Genomic DNA, 22,945 nt, shown 5'->3' on the forward strand with positions numbered 1-22,945 from the left:
GGCAGAGAAGCTAGCAGAAGTTGCAAAGGAAGCCTCCATTTTTTATGAGGATGTCCCGAGGGTTGAGGGCACTTCGCAGGCCTGTGCAGCTTCATCTAGTCAGGTTGCCTAGCCTGATTATGAGTAATTGATGCTGAGGCTCAAGAGGGTTGAGGAGGGCCAGACAACCTTACTACAGAATCAGACCACGATCATGGCTCAGTTGGCGCAGCTGCTTTCACTGGTCTCAGGTCGATCCACCGACGTAAAATCAGATACAGAGTCTGATATCTTGCCTGCAGACTACGAGCGCGGTGATCAACCCTCCACTCCACAGGCCCAGACATCTGTAGCTGCCAGTGATGCTGACAGTCCCAGTGTACGAGTACTGCAGCCCGATGAGGCAGCTAGCCTTGAAGTTGTCATGAAGAAACGCAGGGCCAAGCGTTTTGATGACTTCACCGACCCAACAAAGAAGATCAGACTAGATAAACAGGGGCTAGTTGCTGAACCACTGAGGAAGTGTGACCCACAGCAGGAGAAGAGCTTCCATAAGTGGATCATCGGGAAGATCGACAATAAGAGAGACCGCAACGTGTATACTGGGACGCACGGTGTGGCATGGTTCTTACAGTTGCACACAGTCCAGACTTGGCTTTAGGATTCGGTATGTAAATTACATTCATGTTTTCAATTCAATCTTAAAATATATTGATGGTACTAACGAATTTTTATGTTTTTTTAGCATATTGATGCCGCTTTGCACATGCTACGCCGCCGACGACACTTTTACCATGCTGCATTTCGGCAGGATGCTGCGATCATGAACACCACCTTCCCCCAGGTGTGCCTAGGTCGTTGGAATCATTTCAGAGAGACCGGCACTAAGTATACATGGGACGACGATGTGCTGAGAATGTTGAAGGGCGATGATAATCAATTCCTTGTATCATGGAAAAATATGGGTGAAGTATATTTTGCCTTACACGTCGAGAAAGTCGCACATTGGATCGCCATTGAAGTCTCCATTCCAACGTGGTGCATCAACGTTTATGATTCCAACCATAGCGTGCTCAGTCCCACTCTGATGGAGGAAGCGATCAAGTCTTGGTGCTTATTGTTGCCTTCGTTGTTATGGTGTTCTGGCATGTTTGATGACCATGAGGACCTCCAGGTATATCCTGAACAGAATGCAAAGCCTTTCTCATATTGTCGTATTCCTCCAGAGGAGTGTTCTCAGACTAAGACAAGGTATTCCCCTATTTAATTAGTGGATTTTGAAATCTGAAAATTAAAGTTATTTTTATCTTCTATTGACACAAAATCGATTATATGCAGTGGGGATTGTGGTATGTTTTCCATCAAACATATCGAGCATCTGGTTGCCAGGCTACCACTCGATATTGTTATCGATGAGAACATCCAGCATTTCAGGACCAAGTGGTGTGTGGACCTGTTCTATCAGAATTTGGCCCCGTGATGCTCTTTACATTTTTGCCTTACACATCTTGTATAGTATATAGTTAGTTTTGTATATTATTTTTTATCAAACAATATTTTTTGAAAAAGTTATTAAATAAAAAAATATTAAAGTCACATAATGTGTCTGCCTCGACATCCAAACACACAAAGTATTAGAAGAAGTATTCCATATGATAAATGCAGTAAAATCAATTAAATAATTACATAACACAATATTTTAAATTCTAGCCTTACATGACTTCCTATTGTGCCCATTACCATCGACCACAAGAAATTCGTGATAACCAAGGACTTGGACATCTAAAAAAATTGCTTTATCACCTATTTGCTTCAAATCCTTTTCCATCTCAGGTGATAACACAGTTGTTGCTTTTGCAGCTCTTTTCCATCGAGATATGGGTGATGAAGAAATATGGTGTGTGGGATTCTTGGACTAAATATCTTTACGTGGACTTGGCTAACCAAACTGTGCCATCATCCTTAAGAAAACACTTCCGGCCATTAGGTGTTTCACATAATGGTAACCTCTTACTTGAATCAAGAAGTCTTCATGAGAAGAGCTGGTATGCTCTGTCCTTTTATGATCCCAAGAGTAGGACAGTCCACTATATTGGTGAACGGGAGTGCTACTTATGCCTAGAGTATCTTTCTAGGTTAAAAAGAGGCAAAGTTTTTACCTTTTGTTCTTTAAAGTATTGTTCTTTAAAGTATTGTTCTTTGATGATTAATATGTTTCCTCTTAATTCTAATTGTGTTGTTTTGGTGTCTAGTACTTTGTATTTTTGGAATATTTTTTAGCTTATTCTGGTTTCTATTTAGATTTTTTGTTATTTGTTCGTTAAAATCTTTTCATGCTTACTTTTTATATTTTTGTTTTGTGGGCATGCATACTTTTTATCTACATACAAGTTGAATCTACGATATGATTGAATTGAACAACCAAATATGAAACAACAAAGTGAACTGAGTAAACAGAGAGGTTGAGTTTATAAACAAATTCTAATTCTGCTAGTTTTGTTTATCCTATTTTATCATACTTCATATTCACCAAAGCACAAAGCAAAACATGTTTATATCAAAACAACGAGTTCAATAACATGTTTGGAGTAAAAACATTTATCACAGCCTATAAATAAAATTCCACTGGAATAGAGGAGAAGCAAAATCAATTAAATAATTACATAACACAATATTTTAAATCCTAGCCTTACATGACTCCTATTGTGCCCACTACCACCACATCTGCTACACTTACGTGGCTTGACAATCTTTTCCCCGCGTGAAGCATAGCGATTTGTCTTTCGCCTACCCACTTTCTGTTTCCTGGGCCTTCCTACAGGGGTTTTCTCAGCGGGGACGCCGACAACCGTATCTTTGATGTGATCAGGGATTACCCATTCATCCTCGTTCCCAACAGGGTAAATAGTATCTTTATAAGTGTCCTTCAATGCATCGATTATATTGTAAGGGGAACATAATGAGTAAATGTTTATGCTTCTTTTTCTGGCTGCAGCAAAAGCATGTACACATGGTATCCCAATGGTTTGGAACATGCCACAAGAGCATGATTTTGTGGCCAAGTTCACCTCACCATCACCATTACCATCGACCACAAGAAATTCGTGATAACTAAGGAGTTGGACATCTAAAAAAAATGTTTTATCACCTATTTGCTTCAAATCATTTTCCATCTCAGATGATAACACAGTTTTTGCTTTTGCAGCTCTTTCACGTCTATCTGCAAACCAAGACTGAAGAGTGAATCTTATGAATTCAAGAAAAGTGGCGACTGGAAAGCTCCTTGCCTCCTTGGTCTTATTGTTAAAGCTTTCTGCGTAGTTACTCGTCATGATATTGTATCGGTTACCAGGAAAATAAGCATTACTCCACCTTTCAAAGCCAATTCCCTCTAGATATTGAGCAATGGGCGGATCAAAGACCTTAATCTTGTCAAAGAACGTGTGAAATTCCGTTCTTCGAAATGCGTACGCTGCACACCCCATGATGTCTCGCACGTGGTCAGTTTTGAATTTTGCCACAACATTCATACAAATATGATGGTAACATGCACCGTGATACGCATCTGGGAACACAAGCTCCAAAGCATGATTAATGCTTTTATGCCTGTCCGATACAAAAGCAAGGTTCTCAACGTCCCCTATGGCTTCCTTCAATTTTCTCATGAAATAAGTCCAAGAGTTATGGTTCTCACTGTCCACCAATGCAAACACAATTGGAAACAACTGGTTGTTTGCATTCAACGCAACAGCACGGATCATGTGGCCACCATACTTATTCTTCAAGAATGTGCCATCCACACAAATTACAGGACAACAGTACTGGAAACCACACCTAGAAACACCGAGGGAAAAGAAGCAATACAAGAAACGACCATCTTCTGCTTCAAAATCAGTAATTGTACCTGGGTTCTTATGCTCCAACTGACACAAGTATCCAAGTAACTTGGAATATGATTCCTCAGGTGTCCCTCTGACATACATAAGAGCATTTTCTCTGCATCTCCATGCCTTCTCATAGCTCATTTCAACCCCAAAATGGTGCTTCATGTCCTCCCTTATGTTGTTTGCCATGTATCGAGTACCATCGGTAGCAAATTCCCTCTTGATTAGGTGCCCAACAACCCATGGTGATGCTTGACGATGGTCCTTATCTCGAATTTCTTGTGAGCAAGTGTGTACTTCTTTGTATACAGTAATCTCGACCATTTCAGATCGCATTTTTTTCTTACCCCTCAATCTCCAACCACAATCAGGATCCTTGCAGGTAATGTACCACACATCAGTCCCAGATTTCTTCACCATAAACTCAAAATTATTCTTCATCGCAAATATGGATGCTTTGGTTTTCAATTCAAGCTTGTTCTGAAAGAACTTCCCAAGGTGCAATTCTCCTGAAGCTTTGCTGGTTGAGGAATGATGTTGATGTGAGGCCTCTATATCCTCTTTGGTGAACATGGGAGCACTCCATGTTCTACGATCTTATCCTAAGTCCAATGGAGAACTCCATCTAAAACTATCATCGGTTCTACTTGGACCTGGACGACTACTGCTGGTCCCAAGTGTTTGCCGGTCTTCTATTCTGCGCTCCTCATCTACCATAACATCTGAACTCTGTGTTGGAAAATCTGCCCTAACATCTGGCCCACCAAGATCTGTTGCTTCAGCAACAGGATCGTCATTGACATAAGGTTCGTAGCCATAGGGATCGTACTCCGCCATGTCATGCACATATGAAGGATCTCTAACCAGGATATCATCATGGACTATGACATCTGGATTTGTCTCGGGAACACATGTTCCAACGTCACCTTGAGTTCCTTTGAAACCATGACATGGAGAAGAAATGTTCTCTTCAAATCGAACTTCTTTATTAACGCTGGCAGAAGCCGATGCATTTCTTATACCTCCCTTCTTAATCAATGTGACACATAGAGGAGTGAGCTTCTCTACAGATTTCGATGCTAACCCAATGAATGCACGCACATGCCTATCATTTTTTATAATGGTAGGTTTGACGGATTGTGATAGGCATGTGTACGGGACCTCAATTTTCAAGTCATGCACACATTTATCCACTTCAAGCTCATCGTACAGAATGTCAAGCAGTTGCTCATATGTCACACCCTTCTCCACGGGCAGAACTTGATTTTCAGCATCTCTGAAAATCCAATCCCTATTTTCGAGTTCCCAAACACCATTGAATGCAACAAATACGGAAACAGTCGAATATGCAAAAAAAAAAAAAACAAAAAAAAAGGTCAAAAAGTTAAACTACAACATAAAACAGAAAATATCGATTTCTATCGATATATGTCGAGTCCTATAGAGGTCACACATATCGAGTTTTATCGAGTACAATCGAGGACTATCGAGGCAAACAATCCAATAAAATTCTTATACACCTATCGAGTTTTATCGAGTACAATCGAGGACTATCGAGGCAAACAATCCAATTAAACTCTTATACACCTATCGAGAACAATCGAGGCAAACAATCCAATTAAACCTTATACACCTATCGAGTTTTATCGAGTACAATCGAGTTATTAAATCCAATTAAACTCTTATACACCTATCAAGTTTTATTGAGTGCAATCGAGTACCATCGATGTACTAACATCCTAACATTATCGAGGCACGTCGAGGACCATCGAGCCAGCATGCATGCAACACATCGAGACCTATCGAGTTTCATCGAAACTCATTGAGGCAGGAAAAAAATCCAGAAAAAAAAGCACGAAGTATCCAAAATTCATTCTGTGAAAAATTACAATAAAACATGAAGGCATACACAGATCTGTTCGAAATAAGACAAGTAATGTAACCAGACAAGTTTCCTCACTACATATAACAAATATATACTTACCCATAAGATTTTTTCCCTAGATCCGAAATCCAAAATGAAGTTTCTTGACTTGAAAGGACTCACAACTTGCCCTTAGATCCGAAATGCAAATTAATGGTGGCTGGCTTTTTTTTTTTTTGTGTGTACGAGAGTTTGAGAGACAGAGAGGGAAAACATAAGAGATAGAGAGTGAAGACTACGGGAAAAAGAGAGGGAAAATTATGCCAGGGGTATTTTGGGTAGTAACGGCATTAGTAGCACCAAAACGAGAGTTATATAGTGATAATGTATTTTTCAAACGGAGTGTCATTTATTGCATTAAAACTCAAATTTCCCAAATAGAAATATTATTTTTATTTTTAGAAAATAAAAATATGTTTGGTAACTATTTTTGTTTTTAAAAGCAAAATATAATAAACGTCTTTGATAACTTTTATTTTTATTTTTTGTTTAACAATATAAGATGAGGTGTTGATTTGAAGAAGAGAAGAATAAAAAAAGAAACGAAAAGTCGAAAGTGGTTTAAAAAAATGTGAAGGTGAAAAAAATTATATTTTCAATATTTAATGAATTTTAATTAAAATTTTAAAAAATAATAAATAAAAATAGAGTTACCAAATATTAATTTATGTTTACTTGTCAAATTTTTAATTAATTAAATAAAAAACTATTTTTTTTAATAGTTTCTGAACAGCATCATAATCATAATATGTTGTTGTTGTGTTTTATTGTTTTATTTTTTGTGTTAGAATAATTTTATTTTATGTTATCTTTTAAATATATAAGTCTTAATTCTTATATGTTATTTTTCTTAATTCTTATGAAGCATTTCATCACTTATCATAAATAATTTTTCCAACAAGGGACAACTAAATTTATTGATCAAAACTAATTTCTTATTTTTTTTTGTTTTGCTCAAATGTTTTTTTGTTTCACAAAGTTCCACTAAAAAACATAGTTAAAGCTTATACATACCTAATAGTTTCTAATTAGGAACATGTATTTTATGCTATTTCATGGAAAATGTTTAACACAACTTCCTCTAGTTTAAAAGTGTATTGTGTTTAAAAGTTTTATTTTATGTTGCCTAAGTGAAAATTTTAATTGGGTTTTTAAAATTTATTGAATTTTTTATTAATATTTTTTTTAATTTGTACATTTATTAACAAAAAAATAATGATAAAAGGACATGTGGATATTTCATAAATTATACTCATGATTTATAGCTAAGTTCTGCCTAATTGGTTTGTCCTTGGTAAAAATCTAATCATTTTGAGTTGTTGGGGGAAATTTGACAAAACAAAATACCTTATATTGATATGTTATTATATGTAACCTACAACCTAAGACCTAAACTCTTAACAAATTCTAGTACAACATTAACATCAAAAATTATTTTGAATTAAAGTTGTTAGTTATTAATACTTATTATTAATGACAATTACAAAATGCATTCGTCTCTCTTTTTTTTAGTTGTGGTTTATATATTAATATTTATATTTTAATCACTCAATTCATATATGTGAGTATTTAAAAGAAAGCGATATTTACAGCATAAATACTTAATATTTTACACTAATTATAGTTAAATACTTAATTTTTTATTTTTACAGCAAAATTAAACAATGTTCAATATATGTTAAAGATAAATACTTAATTTTTTTTTATTTGCAACAAAAATACTCAAAGTTGCTAAAACATTGCTTTTATCAGTACCTGCTCTGTTGGAGTTGTTAAGTGTTGACTCATCAAATATGTATCACTCCTTAATTTGGGTATATTTGTCATCAAAATATGTATTTTTTAAATTTGAATTAATTTAAAATATTTTTTAATTCATTTTTCTAATTTAAAATGCTTTTTTTTAAATATTATGAAATGGACCGATTGCAGACTGACAAATGTCTGCTTAGTCAACATGTTTAACAACTCTAACAGAGGAGGTACTTACAGAAGCAATGTTTTAGCAACTTTAAATATTTTTGTTGCAAATAAAAAATATTAGATATTTATCTTTAACATATATTAAACATTGGATATTTTTGTCGTAAAAATAAAAAATTAAGTATTTAACTGTAACAAGTGTGAAATATTGAGTATTTATGCCGCAGGTACCCCTAAAAGAAAAACATTGTTATAAGGCACCCTAAGTAGGTGACTAGCATCTTATGTTATGGCATGTCATAATCAGTGCAAATTAATAGCGTTATCTACATATTTGAATTTAAATAAGAATATATGATATCCGATATTAAATTATACTAATGATAATATGTCATTTGGTAATTTTCCAAAATAAATAATTAAAATATATTTTATATGCAACTTTTAGTCTTTTTAGTCTCACCTCTTTTTTAATATAATTACCTTTATGAGGATAATGAATATTTAACATTGGGTTGGAATTTTTTTTAATTATTTTAAGCTATTAAATGTTTTGTTATGGACACTTTTAAAGGTTATCAAACTCATTTAAAATAAATTTTATAAAATTATTTAGAAATGGATGAGGGAGTGGGGGAAAAAGAGTAATAGATTCTTCCAACATTTCATTTTATTGATTTTTTTGGTGAAGTAAATGAAGGTAGGCAAGTCTCAAGTGAAAAAAATAATAATAACACACTATAGTACATTTAAGCTTACATCATATTCATATTTGTATTAATAATATGGTGTTGAGCATTAAAAAGAAAAAAAATCCAAAAAATTGAAACTGAAAATAAAAACAAATAAATTGACCAAATCAAAACTAAAAAAATGATAATAACTGAGATTGTTAGTTTATTTTTAACTAAAATTTGAACTATGAAGAAAAAAAATCAAATGATGAAATTTCATAACAAATTAATTAAGCTTGAACTAATTAGGCGACTAAATTGTGCAAAATAATTTTTTTGATTTGTAACTGATCAAATTAGATTTAATTTGGTTTATTTTCTTCAATTTAATTATTGAAGTTTCTCTCTCGTCTATAGCTTCTTTTTCTCCTATCTAGAGACACTTAGATGTATGGTTGTCTTCTCTTAGCTAGGGTGTTGTTGACCCTTCCTTAGACGTTGGTGGTGCCCTATTCGAAAGGCCTTGCAAGTGTCCGAGATTGGGTCCAAAGATGGCTTCTACTATGGCTTCTGTCTTACTCGACCGACGTTAGTGTCATTATTTCATTGATCGGAATGGAGCTGAGAGATGGGCTTCTAGTAGGGATAGAGCCAGCATGTAAAGTTAAGGGGGCTAGAGTACAAAAAAACAATTAAGGGGGGCCAAAATAGATTTTTTTTTTAATTTAAGAAAATATACAAAGAAAATCAATATAATTTTTTAAAAATTGAAAAAATAGCGAGGCCATGTGGCTCCGTGTGTGGCTTTCAGTCTCTGTTAGCAACGATTTAGTGGAGTTCTAGACTTCTAGTTTTTGTTGGTGAAAGAATGGTTCTTGTGTGTGGAGCATCTGGTTGGGTTGGGTTAGGTTGGGTTCCCTAGTATCTTCGGTGCTGGTGGGGAGAAGAGAGTTTGTTTATGCGGGTTTGCCTCCCTTGGTTCGGTGGCTTTGTGGTCGAGATATGGATGTTAGAGTTGTTTCGACTGTTGAACTTTGGCTTTTGCTAATAATAATTTGATCATTTCCTACACTCAGATCGTTCAAGGTTATGACTAATTCGATTACAAGTACTATTACTTAATTGTAATATCTTTAAAAGACAACTCACTTATATCTATTTAATTAACATGTATTTGTATCATCTATTTATGAGATCTATAATTGCTTTACAAACTTTTATGACATTAGTTCATTTTTAACCAATTATTTAAATTTCATTCACCAAAAAAAAAAAAATCACCTCCTACTATTATTTCATAATCTATATAATTTGGTGTAGCTTTAAAAGTTAAATAATTTTTATTTTTTTTAAAAAGACATCATTACCTAACTTAGTATATAATAATTTAGATGAAAAAAAAGGTAGGTAGAGAGAATTAAACAATATTTTAACAAATCTTAAAAAGTCGTGCACTTACTTTAAATTCACAAATCCCTATTAAGTGTATGATTAGGTATTTAATTAATAATTTAAATTTAATTATAATTTTTAGAGTCAATTAATTACAGCATACTTTTAGAGAGAGAAAGTGATAGAGAGAGAGAGGTCAAATCGAGTGGCAAAGGGTTGGCTGCCTTTTATATAAATATTTTTGTGGTGGGTGGTGCTGCTACCATTACCCTCATAAGGGTTTCACACAAAATTATTAAAAATATAATTTTTTTAGAGAGAGAAAGAGGAGAGAGAGAGTAGAGAGAGAAGGAGAAAAGCCCTGGAAGCTAAAGATAACACTGGAGAGACTTTGTATATCTCATCACCCAATATAAAGCCCCAACCTTTGATTTTCTTTCTCCTCCCCTCTGTCTCTCTCTATCTCTCTTATCAGATTCGTCTGATTTTTCTTTATTGGGGTTTAATCACAGTCGATGGATCCTTTCGACTTGATTCGCAAAGGTTTGTGTTTTCATTTCCCACTGGATCTTTCAGATTTTGTGTAATTGTGGTGAATTTTTTGGGGCTTTTTGTGTTTGGTGAATTCGTTTATGGAGTTGAGCATGGTTTTAGATCTATTAGTTTTGTTTTGTGGTTAATTTTTTTTTGGGTTGAAAAAAAAGCTTAATTGTTCATTTATTGCGGGTTTTTTTTAGCTTGATTGTGTTTAATAATTGTTAATTGATGTGTTGATTTGGTTAGGGTTTCCTTTTAATGAGCTTTCATATCTGTTATTTCGGTCAATTATGTGAGTTGACTTATTTCTCTTTTCTACTGTTCTGGGTTTGAAATGTCTTATCTTATCTTGGTAGATTTCTTAATTATTAATGGGTTTCTTTGAGGTCTGACAGAATTGGGTAAAGCTGGTTCAAGTTGTTGTCTTTTTGTGATGTTGGGTGTAGAGGTTATATAACCTTTGACACAATTGGAACTTTGACTATAAAGGGTTGGCTTTAGTTTTGTTTTTGGATGTTTGATATATTATTATATTTTTGCTTGTTAATTCTATAATTATATATATTTGCAAGTTCATGCTATTTTATCCGTACTAATTGTAAATTTGTTTCTTCTATATTTTGTTTAAAATCCAAAAAGATTTCTCAATTATTGAGTATTTATTGCAATTGAGATGGGGTTGTTGACTACATTTGAGGCAAGGAGTAGACCAATTTGCATTTTTGAATGTTTTGGTTAGGGAAACTTTTGGTCAGTGTGACTAATTTGCCATTTTATGTTTTTGCAGGATTTGGTTGAAGCTGAATGAAATTCTAGTTGTTCAAATATCTAGCTTAATTATATTTTTATTTTCTATTTTAGTAAATAATGAGCTTATCCAAGAAAGGAGTCTACACGACCGAGGCAAGGCTAAGCAGTGCTAGTAGTAAGATAACAAGGTTAAATCCAAATGCAGCAGAATTTGTTCCTTCTGGCTTCAGGTCTTCATTGTCTGGGAGCACCAGCACAGGAAATTCGACATCTTTATTTTCTTCTTCGGGAAGTTTAGGGAAGGCGGTGTTAGATAGATCAGAGTCATCAGTCTCAAATAATTCTGATGAAGAGGCTCATCAGTACTGGCGTCGCCAGCTCCCTGATGATATCACTCCTGACTTCAAGGTCATGGGAGAAGATGAATCTCAAAGCCTTGGAAATCTCACTTTGGCAGGCTTGTCCTTACATGATGAAAGTGAAATAAGCAGGTTTTCTCCTTCCACAGGTAGTGGATTTCAATTGAATGATACGCAAGCTAATGGTTCTTTTTCTGACAAGATGAGGCTTTCCGGTTTGGGTTATGGTGACGATCTATCTTCGGCTAGTTATCTAAATATGTCAACTCGGCCTTGGGATAAGCAGATTCTGAATGGTAACCAGCTTGTTAGCAATGGGCAGGAAGGGAATCCTTATGATGGCATTTCTCAACATGGGTTTATGAATGATATGTTTGGTGAACAAGTGGAAGATAATGATGTTAATCCTGTTGAGTTTTTGGCTTCACAGTTTCCTGGCTTTGCAGCTGAAAGCCTTGCAGAGGTGTATTTTGCCAATGGCTGCGAGCTAAACCTGACCGTTGAAATGTTAATCCAGTTAGAGGTATGATTGATTGTCTTATTTTTTTACCAGTTGAAAAATCGAGCTAGCTTGCCTTTCTCAATTGCTAGTCACTATCCTTTTATAGAAATGAATAAATTTTGTCAGATTTCTGTCTCGTAAATTACTAGAGTTCTCTATTTTCACTCACAAACACGGCTGTATCCTGCATTATTGTTAATCTGCGAGCTAGCAGTTATGGTTAAATCCTAGGATTGACTGGATTCTAACTGTGGGAAGCACTACCTCATATGCCTTATTTTGACAGGGAAGAGCTGGCTCGCCATTGAGTTTTGAGCTGACTCAAATGCAACTATGGTCTTTTGTCTATCCTCCAGGTCATTAAGCATTGTGGCATGATAAGGGGGTTTAGAGTTTTTAAATCATTCACATCTGTCATTATTTTTTCGGCTCTAATAATGATTGTCTTATTTATTTGTGTTCTGTGAATGTTTTTTGTGGATAAGGTAGGACTTTGGACTTTGTTTTAGCCATACATTTTGTGTGCATAGTATATATATACATGCATATCTGTTTTTTGGATGCACCAAACTATTATGGTTGATTACATGAGACTTGATTGTAGTTGCCTTGTTCTGAATATCTCTCATGTTAATTAACTTGTATGGTATATGACAATAATCTTTGTCTGAATTGTAGCATCAAGTTGATAGTGGGTTCAGTCCAAATCCAAGCCCAAAGACCTTGTCAGCCCCCAATCTCACTGCAATGGACTTTCCTGCACTCAGTGCAACAGATGGTCAGAACGGTCCTCGAAAATATACTGGAGATGAATTCCCGCAAAGTGGCTATCCTTATCGGTCTTCTGACAAGGAGAACTTGCTTTTATTCAAGTCCAGCTCTTCCATTCCATCAAGAGGCAGTGTAGATTTTGCCACAGCTGTCAGGAAATTGGCTGCCCAGGATTCTGGTGTGTGGAAATATGAACGGGATAATTCTACAGATGCTGCTATTGGCTCAAGTAGAAGTTCCCATTCTTTAACAAGTAATTACAGCAGTGGGCAGGGAAGAGGCACCTATGGTGATAGGTTGCAGTCACGTGGTTCTGCTCGAGCCGCTCCTATTTGGCTTGAAACTGGAGAAGCTGTTGGTAATGTTCCTTGGTCAATCAAATTTACATGTATTTATGTGCCTTAAGATGTGGATAGTTCTTTTTTTCAGACTTGTATCTGGCTTAACAATGTTGAGATGGCAGCAAATATGTATTCCGAACAAAGGGAGGAAGCTCGCGACCATGCACGACTACGCAATGCATATTTCGAGCAGGTTTGTTGTGGTTGCGTGCAAACTGTCTTTGGCAAGAACTGTAGTCCTCTCTTGAATCATGACATTTGGCTAAAGTGGTGATTATAATAGCATAGAAATTACAATAGATTAGTTTATGAAGATGATTTTCAGATTTAGCTGATCAATCTACCACTTTGACTAATTTTGAGTTGAACATAAAAGATATGTAGTCTGACTTTGTCCTGCTCGTAACTCTAGAATTTTCTTGTAATTGATTAATTAATAATTGGTTCATACTTCATTCCAGTTATTTTGTTTTAGATAACCCAGACTCCCGCACTATTCTTACTAAATTTCACAATCAAATTTACCATTGACATGGAAGCTTAGTTACTTTGTGTGTTCTTTTCTTTCTTTCTTTCTGGAAAACAGGCACGTCAAGCGTACCTTGTGGGTAATAAGGCTCTTGCAAAGGAGTTGAGTGTTAAAGGGCAACTTCACAACATGCAAATGAAGGAAGCTCATGGAAAAGCTCAAGAATCTATATATCGCATGAGGTCTGTAGTCATCTGCTGACCTTTTTGATCAGTGTTAATTGTTTTTCCATGATTTACTGAATTCATCCTTTTATGAGACTTGTTGGTTTTACCATCATCTGTTTTCTGTCATCAACCACTTCATCTGTGAAGGGAGTTGTTAGATGTTTATAGGCTGATTCATTAGCCCTCTCTTGGTCAATATTTCTTCAACCCTTTTAAATTCACTCAAGTCTCTGTATGTCTGTCTCTCTTTTTCTAGTCGCCTGCTCGTGCTGCTTCTACCTGGCATGTCACAAGCATGTAATGAAAGTAGGTTTGTGTGTTCTTATAACGCCCCGAGAGTGTAACGGGAGAGACTGCAAACAAACGTGGACTATTTGAGTTTGACATTCATTCGTTCCAATAATCTGTATAATTTTATTTTTTAAAGTAGATTGGTTCATTTGCTCTGCTCTTTTGCTGTGTTTCCAAATTGCAAACAGGAACCCAGTTTCTCCAGAGATGCAAGGCAACGGTAGAGGAAACGAGAGGATGATAGACCTGCACGGGCTCCACGTAAGTGAAGCTATTCATGTTCTGAAACAGAAGCTCTCTCTCCTCAGAAGCACCGCTAGGGCAGCCGATCAGCGACTGCAGATATATATATGCGTTGGAACGGGGCACCACACTAGAGGCTCCCGCACGCCCGCCAGACTTCCAATTGCTGTACAAAGATACCTTCTCGAGGAAGAGGGCCTTGATTACTCCGAGCCACAGCCGGGGCTGCTTCGAGTTTTGATATGAAACAAGGAAAGGGGATAGTGGGGATGGGAATGAGTGTTAAGGTATAGGAGTTTTTTTGACACAGCAAAAGGCCACGAAGTCATTGTCATCATAGTCATTCTTGTATCTGTATACTGGAGGTAATGAAGATTAGTTCACACCCAAAAAAGGAAAAAGAAAAAAAGGGAAAAAAGAAAGAAGAAAAAAAAAAAGCTGGGAACTTTAGACAGGAGGAAGAGGAGGAGAAAGTTGGAAGCACAAGTGTATCATTAAAAGTTTTTTTTTTTCTTAACTGGTTGACAGTAGCATTACGTTTTTAGAGAGTTCCTGCTATGTTGGAGCTCTTTCATCCTTTTTTTTTACTTGTTAATTCTGTACCTTAATTTTTTTTTGTTCATTCTGATATGCAGATGTAATTGATAGAATTTAATTACATGATAGAACAGTCGGTCACCTTTCAAATTTCATCCTCTTCACAACTTGTGTGTATGTATGAAATGTAAACTAGGAGTTTTTGGACAATTTCACAAAGCAAAATACTGATAAGTGCCTGTTCTATTAAGAGTAATGATATGTGCACAAAAATATTAAACTAACTAACTTGATTATTTTTTAATAGTGTGTAACCCCGTCGTTTTGGATCTGGGTGTGCATTGACACCATGGGCGGAGCTGGGGTGACTTGCTGTGGAGATGGTGGTGTCGTGCCTAGGCTCGCACTTAGACGGGGCTCTCGAACGAATTTAGGTTTCGGACGGGTGGGGCTCGAGTGGAGTTGGGGTCTCGAACGATTGGAGTTGTGTTCGGATGGTGGGGATCGGATGGAGCTGGAGGGGATGGTGCGACTGAGTTTTGGAGAGAGAATGATTTTGTGTGGCTGGTGATTAAGAGAGAGAAGAGTGGAGTGCTAATTTTACAATAGTAATCATGTTTGACAGATGTGTTTTGGTTTTAAATTTACCTTGCTTGACAAATGTGTTTTCATTTTAAATTTACCTTGCATATTTAGTTAGCTAGTAATTGTGCTTCACATACTTTGTTTTTTTTTAATAAATTTTCCCATACAAATTAGCAAAACTATAATCTCCATATTTTTGCACAATGATGACATAAAAGTTATATTTTTTAAAAATTCTTTTTTTTTTTTTTAACTTATCACATTTATTTTAGACATAACCTACTATTTTAAAATATAGTATTATGTCACTTGGAGTAATATTTTGATGCACATATCATTATGGTTCTATTTAAGATGACAAGGGAGGAATAACTCAAATTTATATTGCATGTTTACTTTAATAATAGCTTACAAATTTTTAGTGATTTGTTGAGAAGGAAAGTTTCATAAAGAAATGTAGCTATTAATATATGAGTAGGTAACTATTTGGTACCCTGTGTTTTTGCAAAGTATCATTTTGGTACCTTCTGTTTTCAATAATGCTCATATGATATCCTGTATTTTAAAATCGTACATATTTGGTACCCTAAACTCAAATTTAATTAATAAAATTTTACTAATTTAATCAAACTGCTGTCAATTATATAAGTTTCAAATTTAAATTTAATTACTTAATTACATATAACTGATGACAGTTTGATTATATTGACAAAATTTTATATATCAAATCTGAGTTTAGGGTATCAAATATGTATAATTTTAAAATATATGGTGTCATATGAGCATTATTGAAAATCGAGGTTACTAAATAAGTAAATTCCCTTAATATATTATAAAAATAATATTATTTTCAAATTTTGTATTTTTTATTTTTATGATTTTAATGTATTTTATAAATTGGACCATAATAGTCTCCTATATTACTACAAACAAGAACTCTTCTCCATTCGATAACACAGTATCCCACAGTTTTGGAGATAATTCTCAAATAAGAATCATGTATTAAGCCATCATCATTGAGATTGATCACACTAATCATGTTAGATAAAACTAAGAAATATATTAAATTTATTCTATTTCACATACTATATTCTCTTTTTCACTCTTCCAATTAAAAAAAGAATAATGATAGAGATATACAATATTTATGTGTAATTAATTACAACTAAACAATTCAAAATAATGCAAGTCTTATTTAACAATATTAGAAGAAATTTTTTATTAAGCATCATTGTGTGTGTTTATCATTACTATTAAATAATTTATAATATTATTAATATATATAATTAAAAAAGAACAAATATTCGTAGAGAAATAGGGAAGTTTTAAGTAAGAAAGTCTTATAGTTTTAGTATTTGGATAAGTTATAATTATAATTTTCTTGCATAACGGTATACATTATAGTTATAATAAACCTCTTACTAATTTTTAAATTTTTTTAAATAGTTTGTAGTGCCAAAAATTATGTTATTATAAAAATGCATAAAAAATAATAATAATAATAATAAAAAAGTTAATTATATATATAAACAGTTAGTATTGAACTAAAACTATTTTTTTTTTCCTTCTTTTCTTTAATTTCAATTCCTTTAATTATTGTTGCTTCATCTTTTTTCAAGCAGGGTGTGCTGTTCTCAAATTTTATTATAATTTTCTTTCTAAATAGTTTTTCATTTTGTTGTTGCGATTTTAATTAACTGCCAACACAGGCACAAATTAGTTGATCTAATAGTTTATCGAGTTGTGTCGTGTCTTTACTGTGCTGATCTATTATTTTGTGCCTAAATTATGCTACTCATTCATGGTAGATTATAATTTACCATGTCGAATAGTATATTTTTTTAATAATATATTATTTTCCTTGTTTAAATAAGTTTGTTTTTAAAAAAAAAAATTCATCATCATAATTATTCTCCTAATTTGATTTCTTAATATATATATATATAATATATTGAGCTAGGGGTGAATACGAGTAGAGTTTCCGGGATTAGGTTTTGCGATTTGTGAGTTGAGAGTTGACAAATGGAGTACCGAATCCGCTCCGAATTTTTCAGTTTTTTGGGTAATTTCGGGTTTCGAATTTGGTCGAGTGGGGTCGGGTCGGGTCGGGTCGGGTTTCGGGTTTGTCGGGTGGGTGGGGTGATGTCGGGTTTCGGGTGGGATTGGGCCAAAAATAGGCATTGGTAAACAAATTTCAAAAATACCAATTTTTTGATATTTTTTTAATTTTATTTTTACTTTTGACATGTTTTGTTTAACTTTGTTGTTAGTTTGGTTCAATTGATTTTTTACAAATTGGGTCTTAGTAAATTTTTTTGAAAGAGAAGGGGGTTAGGGTTTTTTTGTCATCAAATCTGAATTAAAATTAAAATAATTTTATTTATTTATTGGGTTTCGGGTACCCGTGTATGTGTATTTACCACACCCGAATCCGACCTGAACATACTCGAATTCGGATCTAATCCAACCTAAAATTAACAAGTTTGACCAAAAAGCGAGTTTTTGAATTACGAGTCGGACAAATTGTGCGGATTTTAGGGTTTGATTGGTATCCTATTGGGATACAATTTTATGTTTTCAATTACTTAAAATTAGTGGGACCCATTATAATTAGTGATTGGTAGTTTGTTTTTTAAAATTAAATTCAAATCTATATCTAAGCTCATTTTCTCAGTTTTGTGAAATTATTTTCGAAAATCCCACATATTTAATTTCTGTTATATTTTCAAATTTAATACCATTCACATATTCAGTTTTTTAAAACTCAAAAACAATTTACTAACATTAAACCAATCACATTTTTAAAAACATATTTTTAGTCACTAAATTCAGATTTTCATTTCAGAATCCCACTTTTCAAAAATACAGTTTTCTAATCCCACATATAGGGCTGTGCAAAAAATTTTACAACCCGTCCAACCCGAATAAATCGCTCAAACCAACCCGAAAAAACTGCCAAAAAATGCAACCCGAATAAACCGACCAAAATTTAAACCGCCCAATTGTTACATTGGGCGGGTTGAAAATAATTATCAACCCGCCCAATATAACCTAACCCGCCCAATTAAGAATTTATTATTTTTAATATATTCAACTAAATATATAAATTAATTAAGTTTTGTTTTAATTTTTTTACTATAAATTAAAAATATTATTTTAAGCTTAAAAATATAAACTTCACACTATTAGTACTAGTATTTAAAAGAAAAAAAATTACAAAAATGTTAAAAAAAAAAATTACTACTTTTGTTTGGGTGGGTTGACCTGACCAACCCGCAAAAAAAAATACAATTTCGGTTTGGGCGGGTTAAAAAAAAAAAATTCTTAATTGGGCAAGTTTCGAGTTACTTTTGCTAACCTAATTATGATATTGAACGAGTAAAAATACCTTGTAACCCGACCAACCCGTTCAATGCTCAACCCTACTCACGTATTTAAATTTTGCAGTTAAATGTTCACCCCACTATTGAGCTGATATGATAATTTTTCTCGTAATATCTCGTGTTTTTTTAACCAGAATATTTTCTGGCTCGTTTTAACATTTGTTTACATTTTTTTACAATAATTAATATCGTTTCTCTGGTTTAGTGTCGTTTTTCCGTTTATTTTCGTTTGTCACGATCGTTGTCGTTTCTCTCAAGTTATTGGCGTTTTCTACGATCGTTGTCGTTTTGTACAAATATTGTCGTTTTACAAGATCGCTGTCGTGTTTTGAAACAATTGTCACCACGATCGTTCTCGTTTTCACAATTATTGTCGTTTTCCACGTGTTGTCGTTTTTATAGTTATTGTAGTTTTTTGTTTTTACTGTCTAAACATGTATATTTTGAAAAGAAAACATTCGTTACGTTGCCGTTGCGTTAAGGCTCCTCCTCCGAAGAATGCCCACCTGGAAATGCAATTCCAATCCGACCTCAGGCCGGTGGCAGCCATTGTCTCCTCCTCCATCAAAAACCCATCTTCTTACTCTCTCCTCACTCCTCGCACTCTCTTCACTTCTCAGTCTCTCCCTTTCTCTTCTTCTACTTCTTCTTCGCCATGGTTCTCTGTTCTCCGGTCCGCCGTTGCCACCGCCGACTTATCTCTCGGAAAGCGTGCTCATGCTCTAATTATAAGAACCGGGCAAGACCCAGATCGTTTTCTGACCAACAATCTTATTACCATGTACTCTAAATGTGGGTCTCTCTCGTATGCTCGCCACCTGTTCGCTAAAAGTCCTGACAGAGACCTTGTTACTTGGAACTCCATTCTAGCTGCTATATCCCAGTCTGCTGACTCCAATATTGAGAATATTCAAGAGGGTTTTAACGTTTTTCGTAATCTTCGTGAGTCTTTTGTATCAACTAGTCGACTTACTTTGGCACCGGTCCTTAAACTTTGTTTACTCTCGGGATATGTTTGGGCTTCTGAGGCTGTTCATGGTTATGCTGTTAAAATTGGACTTGAATGGGATGTGTTTGTTTCCGGTGCTCTTGTCAATATTTATTCAAAATTTGGGAGAATTGGGGCGGCTCGTACTTTGTTTGATCTGATGCCCGACAGGGATGTTGTGTTGTGGAATGTAATGCTCAAGGTGTACTTGGAAATGGGTCTTGAGAGAGAAGTACTTTATCTTTTCACTAAGTTTCATCAGAGTGGGTTACGCCCTGATGATGTTACCATGCGTTGTGTTATTTCTGGGATTAACAGACTTGAATCTGATAAATGCAGTAGGTACCTGGAGCAGGTTCAAGGATACTCAACTAAATTATTTTTGTATAAAGATGATTCGGATGTGTATTTGTGGAACAAGACACTCTCTGAATATCTTCAAGTGGGTGAGAAAAGGCTTGCGGTTAGTTGCTTTATTAATATGATTAGGTCAAAGGTGAAGTATGATGCCGTTACTTTAGTAGTCATCTTAACTGCAGTTTTGGGTACACATGATTTGGAGTTGGGGAAACAGATTCATGGTGTTGCTGTGAAATCAGGTTTTGATTCTGAAGTTTCTATTGCAAACAGCCTAATCAATATGTATTCGAAGTTAGGTTGTGTTTATTTTGCCCGAGAAGTCTTCAAATACATGAATGAGTTGGACTTAATTTCCTGGAACTCAATGATTTCAAGTTGTACACAGAGTGGTTTAGAGGAGGAATCAGTGAATCTATTTAGAGATTTACTGGATACTGGTCTAGTACCTGATCAATTTACGCTAGCAAGTGTTTTAAGGGCTTGCTCTTCACTTAAAGAAGGGTTATCCCTTGCTAGACAGGTACATGTTCATGCAGTTAAATTTGGTAAAATAGCTGATAGATTTGTTTCGACTGCCCTTATTGATGTTTATTCTAGAAGTGGAAAGATGGATGAAGCAGAGGTCGTTCTACACAAGAAAGTTGAATTTGACTTGGCTTCATGGAACGCCATGATGTTTGGGTACATCATTGGTAATAAGAGTCACAAAGCATTGGAACTTTTGAGTCTCATGCATAAAACTGGAGAGAGGGCAGATGAGATTACTTTAGCAACCGCCACCAAAGCTTCTGGTTCCTTGGTAGCTTTAGAACAAGGCAAGCAAATTCATGGTCATGTTACAAAAGTAGGATTTAATGTAGATTTGTGTGTCAGTAGTGGAATCCTAGATATGTATATAAAATGTGGAGACATGGTAAGCGCTAATGCAGTGTTTTCTGATATCCCCGCCCCTGATGATGTTGCATGGACAACAATGATATCAGGATGTGTTGAAAATGGTGATGAGGAGCGTGCTCTTTCTATATATCATCGGATGAGGCTCTCTGGAATCCAACCCGATGAATATACCTTTGCTACCCTAGTCAAAGCTAGCTCATGCCTAACAGCATTGGAACAGGGAAGACAAATTCATGCAAATGTGATAAAGTTGGATTGTGCCTTTGACCCTTTTGTGGGAACCTCATTAGTTGACATGTATGCCAAGTGCGGGAATATAGAAGATGCCTATTGTTTATTCAAAAGGATGGATGTTAAAAATGTTGCCTTGTGGAATGCTTTGTTGGTTGGCTTAGCTCAGCATGGAGATGCCAAAGAAGCTCTCAACCTTTTCAGATGTATGGTTGGTAATTATATTGAGCCTGATAGAGTTACATTTGTTGGGGTGCTTTCAGCTTGTAGCCATTCTGGTTTAATTTCAGAAGCTTATGGATATTTCTCTTCAATGCATAAAGATTATGGTATTGAGCCAGAGATTGAGCATTATGCTTGTCTTGTTGACGCCCTTGGTCGATCTGGACGTGTAAGAGAGGCAGAGAATCTGATCTCATCAATGCCATTTAAAGCTTCAGCATCAATGTATAGAGCCCTGCTCGGTGCTTGTAGAGTTCAAGGAGACACTGAAACTGGAAAACGAGTGGCTGCAGAGCTCTTGGCCTTGGAGCCATCTGATTCAGCTGCATATGTTCTTCTATCTAACATGTATGCAGCTGCAAATCGTTGGGACGAGGCAAGCGATGCTCGGAAACAGATGAAAAGAAAGAATGTGAAAAAGGATCCGGGATTCAGCTGGATAGATGTGAAGAACAAGATGCATTTGTTTGTGGTGGATGATAAATCTCATCCTGAAAGTGATTTGATTTATGACAAAGTTGAGGACTTGATCAAAAGGATTCGAGAAGAAGGGTATGTCCCTGATACGGATTTTGTGCTGCTTGATGTGGAAGAAGAGGAAAAAGAGCGATCTCTGTATTATCATAGTGAGAAGCTAGCAATTGCTTATGGACTTCTAAGCTCTCCTCCATCAACCACCATAAGAGTGATTAAAAATCTTAGAGTCTGTGGTGATTGCCATAATGCAATCAAATATATATCAAAGGTTTCTCAACGAGAAATTGTGTTGAGAGATGCAAATCGGTTCCATCGTTTTAGGAATGGAATCTGCTCATGTGGCGATTACTGGTAGACGTCATTTGATTGTTGTTTTGGGATTTTTCTAATAATAATTTTTCCCCACATCTAATACCAAATATCTATACTGAGCATATACGAAACATATATCTTCTCTCTCTCTCTCTCTCTCTCTCTCTCCATATATATATATATATAAATATGTCAACTCAGGCTCAGCCTTGGGTTGAGCAGATTCTGAATGGCAATCAGCTTGTTAGTAATGGTCAGGACGGGATTCTTTATGATGGCATTTCTTGACATGGGTTTATGAATGGTATGTTTGGTTGAACATGTGGAAGATAATGATATTAATCCTGTAGAGTTTGGCTTTGCGGCTGAATGCCTTGCAGAGGTGTCTTTTGCCAATCCATGAGACCTAAACCTGACTATTGAAATGTTAATCCAGTTAGAGGTATGATTGATTGTATGATTTTTTTACCAGTTGAAGAACCGGCTAGCTTGTCTTCCTCAATTACTATCCTTTAGAAAAAACGAATAAAGTTTACTAGAGCTCTCTCTTTTCACTGTCAAACATGGCCATATCCTGCATTATTGTTAATCTGAGAGTTGGCAGTACCAGCAACCTTTTTGATTTTATTAATTGGCTACTACTACAGGTCCAAGGCCCGGGTGTGATTTGGAAACAATGCAAAGAAA

At 35.1% G+C, this 22,945-nt stretch overlaps 1 protein-coding gene across 1 annotated transcript; it reads left to right on the forward strand.

Moving 5' to 3' along the window:
* The first annotated feature begins 10,033 nt into the window (after nucleotides 1-10,033).
* LOC133804557 (pentatricopeptide repeat-containing protein At4g33170-like) lies at nucleotides 10,034-22,353 on the forward strand. Its single transcript, XM_062242709.1, has 8 exons — nucleotides 10,034-10,319; nucleotides 11,101-11,945; nucleotides 12,603-13,053; nucleotides 13,159-13,229; nucleotides 13,623-13,747; nucleotides 14,212-14,510; nucleotides 14,577-14,631; nucleotides 19,223-22,353. Exons 2-8 carry the CDS (start codon nucleotides 11,181-11,183, stop codon nucleotides 22,299-22,301), a joined length of 4,845 nt encoding a protein of 1,614 aa, XP_062098693.1. The 5' UTR covers nucleotides 10,034-10,319; nucleotides 11,101-11,180; the 3' UTR covers nucleotides 22,302-22,353.
* The last annotated feature ends 592 nt before the right edge of the window (nucleotides 22,354-22,945 follow it).

The sequence above is a fragment of the Humulus lupulus genome, chromosome X (assembly GCF_963169125.1).
Source record: "Humulus lupulus chromosome X, drHumLupu1.1, whole genome shotgun sequence".
In the NCBI taxonomy this organism is placed as follows: Eukaryota; Viridiplantae; Streptophyta; class Magnoliopsida; order Rosales; family Cannabaceae; genus Humulus; species Humulus lupulus.

Excerpts from the sequence above, each read along its gene's own strand:
- LOC133804557 (XM_062242709.1), top strand. The coding sequence starts at position 11,181 with ATGAGCTTATCCAAGAAAGGAGTCTACACGACCGAGGCAAGGCTAAGC. Across the intron at positions 13,748-14,211 it reads GAATCTATATATCGCATGAG|GAACCCAGTTTCTCCAGAGA; the intron begins GTCTGTAGTCAT and ends AATTGCAAACAG. Across the intron at positions 14,511-14,576 it reads GCTGCTTCGAGTTTTGATAT|CAAAAGGCCACGAAGTCATT; the intron begins GAAACAAGGAAA and ends TTTTTGACACAG.